At 42.9% G+C, this 13,597-nt stretch overlaps 1 protein-coding gene across 1 annotated transcript in view; it reads right to left on the reverse strand.

Moving 5' to 3' along the window:
• The window catches only part of Fut10 (fucosyltransferase 10), a 74,915-nt gene that overhangs the window by 59,317 nt on the left and 2,001 nt on the right, over positions 1-13,597 (reverse strand). Inside the window, exons 2-3 of the mRNA XM_055593291.1 lie at positions 6,917-7,252; positions 840-1,131 (exon numbers count right to left, since the gene is read on the reverse strand). Coding sequence (XP_055449266.1) covers positions 840-1,131; positions 6,917-6,997 — 373 coding nt within the window. The 5' untranslated portion in view covers positions 6,998-7,252. The remainder of the gene's footprint in view (positions 1-839; positions 1,132-6,916; positions 7,253-13,597) is intronic.

Here is a 13,597-nt window from a genome sequence, read left to right on the forward strand (position 1 = left end):
TTTGCAGGTGCCATCCACATTGTTTTGTTTTTTTTTTTTTTTTTTTTCTAAGTCTCTCGCTGGCCTGGAGACCACAAGCAGGCTAGACTAGGTGTCCATGAGCCCCATAGACACTCCTGGCTCTGCTTTCCCGGCCCCAGGGTAACACCATGTATCTGATGTGTTACGTGGTTCTAGGGACTGAATGCAGGTCCCCATGTGTCATGGTTAGAATAAAATTACCCCCACAGGCTCTATGTTTGAATGCTTACTTAGTCCCCAGTTTGTGGAACTGTTTGGGAAGGATTAAGGGGTGTGGCCTTGTTAGAGAGGTCTGTCATTGGGGATGGGCTTTGACATTTCAAAAGCCCTCACCATTCCAGTTGGTTTTCTCTCTTTACCCCTGTCTCCAATTTTTAGATAATATATAAACTATCAGCTACTGCTCCTGTGCCATGCCTGCCTATCTGCTGCATGCTCCCAACCACCACCCATGGTGTTTATGGATTCTGCTACCCTCTGGATGTGCAGGCAACAGGCAGAGACAGGCCTCTGAAACCTCAAAGCCCCAATGACATACTTCCTCTAACAAGGCCATGCCTCCTTCCTAAACAGTCCACCAACAGAGGACGAGCCATTCAAACATATGAGCCTATAGGGGCCATTCTCCTTCAAACCAGCATCGTTGGCCAGAATTGTTTGACATCTGCTAAATTCCTCAGGCCTTCCACAGAGCCAACACTGAAGAAATCAGGTGTACCAACACAAGCTCAAGGTGAGCTCTCCCTCCTCAGATGATCAGTAGCTCAGCACTGAACAGACATTAACAAACGAAAGGAGGAAGGAAAATCCCAACTCACCATAGAAGAGGAAGGCCTTGGTCATGTGATGATGCTGAAAGGTCCGGTTAATGGTGAAGAAGCAAGCATCAGCCCCACACTGGCCAAGCCTGCCAGTCTCTCCAGTCAGTGGGGACCACCACAGCATAATGGGGTAGTTACCAACATCCACCATGTTCTTCCCATCCAAGGGCAACACTTCCTTTTTAGGAAACAGGTTGAGATGTTTAGGCTCTTCCACTTTTTTATATCCATCATGAAAGTTGGGATTCTTAAACTTCTTCCTTTCAAATTTCCCCAGCTCAACCACTACCTGAAAGTGAAGAGAACCAGTTTACAGAAGCTGATTCTTCCGTTTTGTTTGGCACATCTCCCATCCATCTTGATGATTTTGCTTCCTGTCAGTTTTCTGTAACAACAAACCAGCCCTCCTTTAAAATAACACACTTACTACTATACAGTTCTAGAGGTCAGGAGCTAGACATGGGTGTAGAGCCTAAAATTAAAGGGCCAGCAATCTACGTTCTCTACAGACAATGAGGGAAGGCCCAACCTCTTGTATTTTCTATCTTTTAGAAACAGCTCACAATACTTCCTTGGCTGATGACCCCACTGTCAATCTTTAGATCTATCGATACCTCTTCCCTCACCCCTGATACTGCTCTTCTTCCTTGTACCCAAATCCAGGAAAGGTTCTCTACTTTTAATGACTTGTGTGATTGCCTTCAACCTCTGTGGATAACTCAGGATAATCTCCTTTCTCGCTCCAGTGGGTACTGCTATCATAGAACACCAGAGGTTGATAGTCTCTAAAGAATAAAGATTTGTTTCTCATAGTTCTGAAGACTATGTTATCTAACACTGAGGAGTCCAGGAGAAAGAAAAAGACTGGAAGTTCTGGGGTGTAGCTAGGTGCTGGACTGCCTTCCCACTAGCTCAAAGCTGTAGGCTTCTTGCTGGCCCTCGCCCTCCCCCACAGAAATTATTTTGGAGCCAGAAGTGATGCTATATACATGTGATCCTAGAACTTAAGAGGCTGAGGCAACAAGATACCAAGTTCAGGGTCAACATGGGATACATAGTGAGACCTTGTCTCAAAAACATAAAAAAAGAAAGAAAGGAAAAAAAGAGAAAGAGAAAGAATCAAATTCATCAGCAACCCAACCCTAAGATAGCCCGGCTCCAGGATAGTGGCATCAAGTCCACAGCACTTACGAGTCCACCTCTAATCTCTGTTACAATGAGGACTGAATTTCCAACATAGACATCTAAGGGACACACTCACACCAAAGCAAGGCACACTGCATTAATGACAAAGTCCCTTCTGCCATGTGAAGTGACATCTTCACAGGCTCCAGCTCAGAACGTGGACATAGCTCCCAAATTATCTGCCAACCAGGGTTAGCCATTCTAATGGACACTCAGACACAGAGGATCCTGAAAGCTATCCCATAGCCCCAAGGGATGATTTACTAACTCCTTCACAGTGACCCAGAGAGGGTCTGCACCCTGTGTGGGAGAGGATACACACTCGGCAACCAATGGCAGCTCCCCCCTTCTCCCTCCCTGTCTCTCTCCCTCTCCCTCTTTCTCTTTCTTGCCCTAGCTGTCCTGGAACTCACTCTGTAGATCAGGCTGGCCTCGAACGCAGAGATCTGCCTGTTTCCGCCTCCTGCGTGCTATGCTTAAAGGTGTGCACTACCACTGCCCACCTGGGGCAGCTCCTTTTTAATGGCCTTGCTCTGCCTGGTGTGAGAAAAGGGCCACTGACCACCGTGCACCATAAGGAATCTGTAACTGTCCGTGGAAAGGGTAAAACTTCCTCAAAAGTACCCATGACAACTAAAATGCTAAGACCTTCTCTCTGAAAGCCAAGCACTGTTCCAGAATAGTAAAGCAATTATAATAGCTTTAAGTAACCAAAACTGAGTCAGCCCTTGCCAAGAGCTTTCTCAGCTCTTTCATAATGTAATAATGTGGCTCTTCCCCAAAAGCTTGAGGAGGGAAGCAAGTCAATTCTCAGCCCCAGACCCTCTCTACATTTGACCTTCCTTGCTAATGTATAGCCAATAACAAAGAGAAAAAAAGAAAAGGCTGTCAAAACTCCATGAAATGGAACTTCAAATACAAACTTTGTTCCTCGTGTCTCCTCTGTGAGGCATAAGTTCATTTACAAATAACAGAGGCAGTTTTAAGGAGAGCTGTTTCTACAAAACAGCACTTAACGTGTATGTATCCCTAGATATCATTGTCAGGTTGTAGAAAATACAGGAGACAGAGGATATTAAAACAAAACCCTAAGGATAAGGTCAACCAAATCCACAATCCAAAGGACAAATAAACTAGTTTCTTCAACAAATATAAGACACAAAATACACAGGTACAAAAGAAACCTGCCAAACAAACAAACAAAAAATACAAATGCAAAACTTCAGACTCACCAGACAAATGCAGTGTGAGGGGATGTGTTTCTTGAAGATTCAGTATCCCATTACGAAAGTGCTTTTTGCTGGGAGCAATCTAACATGCTGACTATAGAGGGTACTGAGAAACTACTATTTACTGTGGTAGGTGAGATAGCTGTTATATGGTTATGTTTTTAAAGTCTCTGTGCTGGAGAGACAGCTCGGTGACTAAGTGCAGTAACTGCTCTCCTAGACCTGAGTTTGGTTCCCATCACCCACATTAAGCAGCTCAAAACTTCTTGTAACTAACTTACGTAGGATCTGACACCCTCTTTTAGTCTCTAGGATGCTCTCAACATTCGTCAGAGAAGCATCTTTTTGCAATAGTTAGCTTTCAATGCAGAGATGTGTAAGTGGTCAAAGTGCTGAGAACAGGAGACTTGGTTCTTTCTCCACTTCCCAAACCCCAAGGCTCAGAGAACATCATGGAGGAGGAGGTGAAGAACGAAAGAGCTGGAGGATGGGGACGAGTGCTGTGAAATGTTCTTTTCTAGCCATGACAAGGCTATCGCACTCACAACCTCACAGCGGCTGGTTTACGTACAGGACATCTGCACGAGACAAAGCAAAACTCAGGCATAGACGGGGCAGGAGCTCTCCAGGCCCCACCCATTACTGAGATGCTATTGGCAGCTTGTAGCTGCTAGGGAGGAAGAATCATTCTTCTCTGTGGCTGCAACCACTTGCAGTTTCTCAGGCTCCAGTACATGGTCCTACACCCATGCTCTCATGACCAGCACTAATTACTTAGTAAATTATAAAGAAGAAAGGGAGAATCAAAATGACATCAAGTTGAGTGTTGCTGGGGCTTAAATCATCACTGTTCCCCATAATCTCCAGTGTTTGAACGTTTAGTCTCCAGTAGTGGCACTTTTTGGGGAGGTTTAGGATGTATAGTCTTCCTGTGGATGTCATAGGTTGTTCATAGTTCGAGATGTGAGCTCCCAGCTGCTCATCCATGTTCATTGCTGCTCTATTCATAATAGTGAGAGATTGGAAATAGCATAGTTGTCCATCAACTGATAAAATGGATAAAGAAAATGTGGTCCATTTTACAATGGAATAATATTTAGCTGTTCAAATGTAGCCCATGGCAGGTCAGTATCCAGGTGGGTTCCCTTGGGGAACAGGGACTGTCTCTGATATGAACTCATTGGCTGGCTCTTTGACTACCCCCCCCATTAAGGGGGAGCAGCCTTGCCATGCCACAGAGGAGGACAAGGCAGGCAGTCCTGATGAGACCTGATAAGCTAGAGTCAGATGGAAGGGGAGGAGGATCTCCCCTATCAGTGGATTTGGAGAGGGGAATGGGAGGAGTTGAGGGAGGGTGGGTTGTGAGGAGATGAGGGAGGGGGCTACAGCTGGGATACAAAGTGAATAAACTGTAATTAATATACAAAAATAAAAATTTAATTTAAAAAATATTTAGCTAGTAATAAAAATGAAATTATTAAATTTGCAAGCAAATGATAAAGCTAGAAAAAAAAATCATCCTGTGTTTAGTAACCAGACCCAAAAAGACAAACATATGTTTTCTCTTATTTGTAGAAGTTACCTTTTAAGCTTTTTATATGTGTGCCACAATTTGAATAACCACAGAGGTTAGGTACCTAGGAAGAGATCAGAGAGGAGAGGATCTCCCCCAAAAAAGGGAAGATACAACATAGTGTTATAGAGAGATAACAGGTAAAGTAGAGGATTAAAGAGGAAGAGGGAATAAAGGAGAATAAAGGAGAGAGTACGGGGAGAGACAATGAACACTAAAGACCCTTTGAGAAACTGTATGAAAACCTACCTCTTGAAGAAGCTTCAAAAATACATACATATATTAAAGAAAATACAAATGAAGTCACCCCATACAACAGGAGGGAGAATAACCCAATTACACATCTTATGCAAGTAAACCTCCAGTGCCAGGAAATAGTTGTCTTGTTGAGTCATTGTCCAAAGGGGTCCCATAGACACCCCAAAACACCACAGGCAGTTATCAAGTTTATTGGTTGTTCTTCAAACTAATGGGTGAGGCCCTATTACTGAAGATATTACTTACTCATGTCACTGAACACTGAGATATTGTCTGGTGATCAACTAGAAGCGCTGCCTCTATTGACTCATAGTCATGGTGCTGAAAGGTACTCTACACACTACCAAAAGAGAAATGGAAGGGTCAGTGTCGGCCAGTTACAAACCCTGTAACTTACAACAGCAACCTCCCACGTAATATAATGGAGCAGCAGCGGCACAAATGTTTTGGGAGTGACCCTCCACTCTTTAATTGGATTTAAGGCCCACCCCGTGAAACAGAATGCATGCCTGAGACCGCTAGGGTGTCCAAAGACATCAGACTGCGTGGGAGATGGGCCCATGGGGAAAACTATAAATGCTGCTGTCCTACTAAAGGAACATAATAATAAAATGATTCCTAATGACATATATCTGCACCTCTCTCAGCCCTCATTAGGGAAGCTTCTTCTGACTGTATATGGGGAGCAACACAGAGACCCACAACTGAACCATGTGGAAAGAATGAGTGGTTCATCAAAACCCTCTTCTCAGGAATCAGGGAGCTATGTGGAAGAGGAGGCAGAAAGAGGTAATAGAGAACTCCAAGCAAACAGTGTCTTCCAGAGAAAAACAATACTGATTCACATATTGACTCAAGCAGATGGGGACACAGCACCGAGACAGGAAAGTACACACAAGCTCCCAACCCTAAGCAAGAAGTTATCTGAAGTTGATGCCAGCTGGCAATGGGAAGATCAGTTTTCTCCAGTGGATTGTCATTAGTTCTATCACCCACATTCCATGGCAGGCTCCATGCCAGCACACACCAAACCACGTTCCATTGGGGGAGGGGGTTTGCTTCATTTGTTGCTTTTTTTTTTTTTTTTTTTTTTTTTTGTCTTATTGTTTTTTTTTTCTTTGTTTGATTTTGGTTTTGTGTTTTTAGGCTGTTTTTTGAAAGAGAACATAAAGTTGAATGGGTAGAGCGGTGGGAGGATCAGAGAGGCACTGGAAGAGGGGAAAACATGATCAAAATATATTGTATGAAATTATTTATTTTAATTTCTTTTAATTTAAAAAAATTTAAATGACTTGACACGGTGGCATATGCCTGTAGTCACAAGACTTGGGAGGTTAATATCAGGAAGATCCAATGCTCATGGTTATCCTTGTATACCAAATCTGAGGCCCATGTGGGCTGTATGTGACAATGCTAGAAAGAGAAAGAAAAAGAAATTATTCTTTCTCTCAACTGGCTATGGTGGTTCCTGCAATTGCAACGCTTAGGATCAGAAGTAGAAGTATCTGGAGTTCCAGACCACACTGGACTATATAAAAGAAACCTATAAAGCTAAATACACAGAGAGACAGACAGACAGACAGACACACACACACACACACACACACACAGAGAGAGAGATGGAGAGATAGAGATAGAAATAGAGAGAGAGAGAGGAAGAAAAGCAGAGTTACAGTGTTCTCCTTGCATTGTGCAGTATGAGCTCATTATTCTGGAAAGTTAAGCAAACATCAATTACTCAGAGTTCTGGGGGAAGGGGGAACTGGGGAGGAAGGAGACAGTAAAGGCCCAGCAATGAATCTGCTCTACACAACCCAGATTCCTGGTACCTGGAGTGTAACCATCAGAAAGACAGCAGCTGTCATGCACAGGCAAGGTGCCAGAAGCCTCCTCCTCTGAATCCGCACCATGCTGCCTGGACCCAGATGATTGATAAAGGGCTGGCCTGGCCACCAGGTGTCCTCCAGTCTGCCCACAGCCACAGACAACTTCACATGGAGCAACCATCTGGGTGCCAATTTCCTGCTGAGAGCTGGTCTCCATGAAGGACTGAGATCCAAGGTTCTGAATGGGCCTGGCTTGGCGCTGACAGGGAACAGCGTGCAGTCTTCTTAGGCTATCATCAGAGCAGCTGGAGTCCTCAGACAAGGCACCATCAAAAAACACTGCAACGAATGAACAGTCTTTTAGCCATAGTGAAGGGTTGATGAGCATAGCCTTACTGAGTAAAAAAAAAAAAAAAAAAAAAAAATCACAGAAGTCTTAAGCTAAAAGGAACCCTGTAGATCATATACCTCATATACCTAATCGCTAATTATATACATATACCTAATACCTCATCAGGAATAAGGTAACTGAGAACAGAAAGTTACCTAACTTGCTCAAGGTTGCAAAGCCCCATCAACTCCCAAGCCTCAAACCTCTCCGTAATTCCTCTGCCACCAGAAGATTAGATTCCAGGGGTACTTACATGAAGTTACTTCCTAGCCAGGTCTCAAAGAAATAAAGAAATAGATCACATGTTCGATTCTGAAAAAGTGAGGGGAAAAAAATAATAAAGGTTCAGGTTTTGATTAAAAGTGGGATAGTGGTCAACTAGAGAAACCATCCAGGCTCATCAAGGTATTCTGTTTACTGCATTCTGCTTGCTGAGTCTTTTGTGAAAAGTACAGCAAAGTAGTGGGTTATGTGGCCAATATGAATTTCTGGAAGCTTCATATAAGATTTTCATCTATCTGAACTGACTGATCTTTTTGGTGTTTCTGAAACAGGTTCATGAAGCCAGGCTGACCTCAAATTAACTGTTAGGGCCAAAGATAGCCTTGAACCTCCTATTCCACCTCCTAAATGCTAGAAAAGGCATCCACCAGCATGCCCAGATTTCTGAGGTATTAGGAATGAAACCCAGGCCTTGTGTATTCGAGGTAAACTGCCTATCAACTGAGTTACACTCCCACCCTCCTTAGAAAACATAAATAAATTAATGAATAACTTTTAAAAGGCACAGAATAGGCACACTGAACGTCTTTTATTCCTAAGATGCCATAACTCCAATATCCTGGGCAAACAGTCCTGTGGAGGCAAAAAGTGGAGCAAGACTAGAGCATAGGAGAGCTGAACGGTATATCAAGGGCTGGATTCCAAGTATGAGTCACATGTCTCCAGGATGCATTAGAGATAAACTAGAAATACAATGATGGGACAGAGTTCAGGAGAAAGGCCTGTATCTTAACAGTATCTTAACAGCATATCCCTCTCTCATGACTCTCTTCATTTTTTTTAATGTGCATGTGCTTGTTGTGTCTCTGTGAAGTCGTGTGTACATATGTGTGTATTTACACCAACAGAGACCATAAGAAACACTGGATATACTGGAGCTAGAATTATAGGGAGGCTGTGAGCCACCCAGTGAGGGAGCTCAAAATTGAACTCCAATCCACTGCAAGACCATCTCTGCAAGCCCTCTATTGATTGACTTCTAAATTTAGGATATTTTTTCTTCCTCAATGGCACAATGATTCTTGGCTTCAGGGGGGAAAAAAAAAAAAGCATTTTTCCTCTTTCACCCATGGAATTCCCAAAATAAAATATCTAAGTGGACAGGCTCTGGTGCCACCCTTCCAGAGTCCAGTCTCAACATCCCAGCTGGCTTTACCTAAGCTCTCAACACTCCAATTTCTGAAAGCACGTAATGGCAACTAGCCAGAGTTCCTGTGGCGTGACATGAGACTGATAAAGCTTACTCATCAAAACAGGACACAGAGCCCACCATGCTCAGTAACTATTTTTCTTCTATTATTTAAATAGTATTCATGTTATTAAAACTTTATAGAGAAAGCAAAGCTCAATTCATATAATATGCAGCTGCCTCATCAATTTGGAACTGCAAAAGGAAAGAGGAAAGGCAAAGTACCCCCTAACATTTGAAAAAAAAAAAGGCCTCAGGAATGGGACCATTGCAAGACATATAACATGCATGAGGAGATTCAGTCCTCCCCCAGTTCCAGGATGTCCCAGATATGATCCTCATCTTCAAAGGAGAGAGAGCTGAGTGTGAAGGCAGCAGAGTAACTGGCTCAAGACTATATCCCACCTATCATCAAAGAAACAGCTCTTTTGCAACAGACCATTGGCGGGGTGGGGGCAGCATAACCAATCAAAATGCAGAGTTGTAGAGCCCAGTCAGACCCAACATTGTTCCATCCACAACACAACTCCTGCACTAAGGCTCAGGATCTTTGCAGAAGAGGGTGCCAAAGGATGGTTAAGAACCAGAACAGGAAGCTACACCCATAAAGTCTCACCAACGTGGCTGCCTAAACACGACCTGAACAAAGATGACAGCAGACATGCTAACATGGAAGGAGAAATTAGGAAAAATAGTCCTCCCCATGAATGGGCCCTCAAGTTGGTTATACAACACCAAGTGGTCATCCCTATACATGCTAGTAACAGAATACAGACTGAGAACGTGGTATTTTCATGTGTGTATGAAATGTAGATGTGTAACAGCAATTTAAAAAGGAGTCCATGAATTTGAGAGAGAGCAAGGAGGTACATGGGAGGGGTTGGAGGAATGAAAGGGAATAAGAGAAATACTGTAATTATAATCTCGAAAAAATAATTCTCTTGCAAAATCGTATGTTTAAGAAGTACTACAAAAAAGAAAAGAGTTTAGCTCTGAAAATCAGGTAATCTTTCCTAGTTTTTAACATTAATACAGTAAAATTCACAACTAAATGATGCTAACACAGAGAACAACCAGCCCTGTGTAGAACAACTGTCAGCTGGTGGGTCAAAGAGTAAGGGAACAGAAGGCTCTAAGAACCTCAAAAGTGCCCTGCAGGATTCTATTCAGCGCATATTAATAGCTATTAACTACGTGAAATGTGCAGCTAGCATTTAGAATTCAGATTCAGGTTCTACCATTCAAACACAATATAAATTAGGAATAAATTTCATCCTTTCCCTTGCATGACAGAAATATTATTACATTTTCATTTTATGTGCAAAAAGTAATTTACTATAGCTATAGCTAATATGACCCAGATTATGAGTGAAATATTGTCATCTTACATGGGAATAAAACTACATCATTTTCAGGGCAGCAAGGTGGGTCAGTGGCTAAAAGCACTTATGCAAACCTCCAACCTATGTTGGATCCCCGGAACTCATGGCAAAAGATTAGAAACAACTTCCAGAAAGCTGTCCTCTGACTTTTAAATGTGATTGCTGGCACACACAGCCACATTTGTCCCACACCAAACACACATACAATCATCTAAATCATTATAAGTAAAATGAAGAGTATATCATTTCCCAAAGAGTTTCAAATCTGTCACTTCATTCAATCTTATTTGTAAACACTTTGAAAAATAAGACAAGATAGGTATTGCTAATTCCAGTTATTACAAAAATAAAACTAACCCTTACTAAATTTGAGCAACTGGCTTGGGATCATATTTTTAGAAATAGGTCTAGAAATCAGGTCATGTGCTTCTAAGATCAATAGAAAGGAGAGAGACACCAGAAACGTTGGTAGCTACTAGAGGGCTGAAAGTGTCAAGAATAAAGGGAAACAAAAGCTGAAGAGAGATTTGGAAACTAGTTTTGGGGACTTTTTTTATAGCTAATATATCTCAGGATAGTTCCAGGGCTTTTTTGAGGGGGGGGACAATTTTTATATAGTCATATCAACTACCAAAGAAGAATTCAAGAGTACAAATTCACTTGCATGTTGAAAACAGTAAGTTAGGTCACTGCTAAAGCCAAGGGTGTAGTAAGGAGTCAGGAACCTGGCTGTGTTTAAATATTCACCACCAAAGAGCGGATTCCAGTATATGATTTACACTCTGTAGCAACCTGCCAGGCTTCAGGGTATATTTACAGTAATAGCTGTCAATTTAACCCATGCTAGTAACCAGCCTGGAGCATGCCATCAAGTTAGAAGTCCTCCAGCTGGGGAGGACAGATGGACCCACAGAGAGTGCCATCAAGGCCCTCAAGCTCCAATGTAATGGCACTCCAAGAGGGAGGCTCCCCTCTGTTTGTTTCATCATTATGGGGTGACCCTCTGAGTCCTTCAGGGCAATGCCCCATAATATCGTTTCCAGGACACAGGGATGCATCCGTTCATAGGCCGTGGTATGTAACATATGAAATGCACTCTGACTAACCAACCAACCACATCAGTGAATTGTCTGTGTTTGGAATTGCTACCTTTCTTGTTGCTGCACCAAAGTATGTGGCAAAATCAACTTGAGGGAGGATTCCCTTTGGCTCACCGCACAGTGGAGAGGGCACAGGAGTGGCTTTGTGATGTAGCCACTTCCTCCTTTCCACCAACACCCAGGATGCTGCTGGCCTCATGCAGGGCAAAGGCAAGTCTTCTCTTCGTAACTAAACCTTTCTGGAAACACCCTCGGAGACATTTCCAGCGACATGCTTCCATGAACCTGACAAGCAAGATGAATTCTCACAAACCTATGTTCCTCTCCTCTTCCCTAGCCCCACTGACAGGAAGTGAGGCAAAATGACCCTTCTGATTAGTTCTCCATTAACAGCTGGGGAGTCAACAGCAATTGTCTTTACTGGGCTACAGCTTACACCCGGGAGGGGTTTCAGAAGAGTCTAATTACCAAACCTAAATTGTAATGCTTAATTTCTCAGATAAACTTGGTTCCTAAGAGGTACTGTCACTTCATGATGCATAAATCTCCAGCACACCCCTTAAACCGTGGCTGTCCTCAGAAAGAAGTGACACAGTAGGCTGGTGGGAATGTGGCTTTTCAAGCACCTTTTACTGCCTCCTTTCAACTCTGCCACATCAAGACTCCTCATTTACCCCACCGTGGTTGTTCTCAAACCCCCCCTAAACTCGTGTTCTTCCCACAATCATCCATGGTTTGGTTTGGATTCTCCACTCAGCTAGCTATAAATTGATATCTCGAGAATGAAAATTTAATATCTTGCCTGTGACTGATGTCTGCCCACACCTTCGCAAAGGTTCCAGTTCCAAATGTTAGCTAAAAAGAGGCTCAGGTAAACAAGGTGGTACATGACTGTAATCCCAGCACTGGGAGGCAGAGGCAGGTGGATCTCTGTGAGTTCAAGACCAGCCTGGTCTACAGCACATGTTCCAGTACTGCCACGGCTACACAGAGAAACCCTGTCTCTAAAAACAAAAAACAAAACAAAACCTGAAAAATGCTCAGGTATGTGGCTCTAGCTCAGTGGTAGGGTGCTTGCCTACCATACAAAGGCCATTCCATGCCCAACACTGAAAAAGAATCACAGATGTGAATGTCACTCTATTTCTCCAGCTTCCTTCCACAGTCTCTTCCTCGGGGTCCTGTTCCTGTCGCTCCCAGGACGTAACTTGCCTTTTCTGTACTGCTCAGCCCTCTTTGAACACCGCAGTGAAACATCTCTTTCACTGTCCTACAGATCCCCCAAGACTTTGGGGCGGGGGTGAGGCTGAAAACTGAACAAGGGGCTTCAAATACACTAACCAGGCCAATGATTTACTGCTGAGCTACATGATTAACCCGGTTTGCTTTTTTGTTGTTTTATTTTGTTTTGTTTTTGTGTTTGTTTGGGTGGTTTGTTTTTGAGATAAATTTTCTTTGTGTAGCCCTGGCTGTCCTGGAACTCACTTTGTAAACCAGGCTGACCTCAGACTCAGAGAACCTCTTGCCTCACCCTCCCAAGTTCAGGGATTGAAGCCGTGAGCCACCAAGCCCGGCTCCTTGCTCCTTTTTAGTAACTCAGCATTATTTTTTTCAGAAAACTGAAGTTTTACATAGCCTTTAAAAATTTATTTAGAAAGCATGTAAAATAAACTTATTTAATTTTTCAAAAGCCCATTTTAGGAAATATATATATTCATTAATACTTGTCACTGTAATCTAAACAAAAAACAAATAAACAAAATTCAGAAGTAACTTAGGGAAGGGAAAGAATTTATTCTGGCTTTCCATTTCAAAGAATTTCAGTTTATCATGGTGGGGAAGGCATCACGGACAAAACAGCTCCCTCCATGGTGGTAGGAGCACCAGGTGGTAGGTATGCCCACAAACCAGAACCAGTGCTAATATCACCTTCAAAGCCACCTTCCATCACCAAGGCCCCACCCCCCAAAACAGTGCCAGTAGCTAAGGACCAGTGTGCCAACATGAGCTTGTGGGAGAGGGCATTTGGTGTAGAATGATGAAACTGAATAAAATGGTAGGTTTCTCAGGACTATCAACTCTATATATGTATAAAAGCACTTAAATACAGGCTGGGAAGGTTTTTGTACTATGCCAGATTTATGGGTACATGAGTAACATTGGCCAAATTACAATATTTCCCTTTGTTTCCTACAGAGGGCTTTCTGAACGTTGTTTATGAAGAAGAAGAAGAAGAAGAAGGAGGAGGAGGGGGAGGAGGAGGAGGAGGAGGAGGAGGAGGAGGAGGAGGAGGAGAAGAAGAAGAAGAAGAAGAAGAAGAAGAAGAAGAAGAAGAAGAAG

Source organism: Psammomys obesus, unplaced genomic scaffold, assembly GCF_907164565.1.
Source record: "Psammomys obesus unplaced genomic scaffold, mPsaObe1.curated_primary_1811, whole genome shotgun sequence".
Lineage (NCBI taxonomy): Eukaryota > Metazoa > Chordata > Mammalia > Rodentia > Muridae > Psammomys > Psammomys obesus.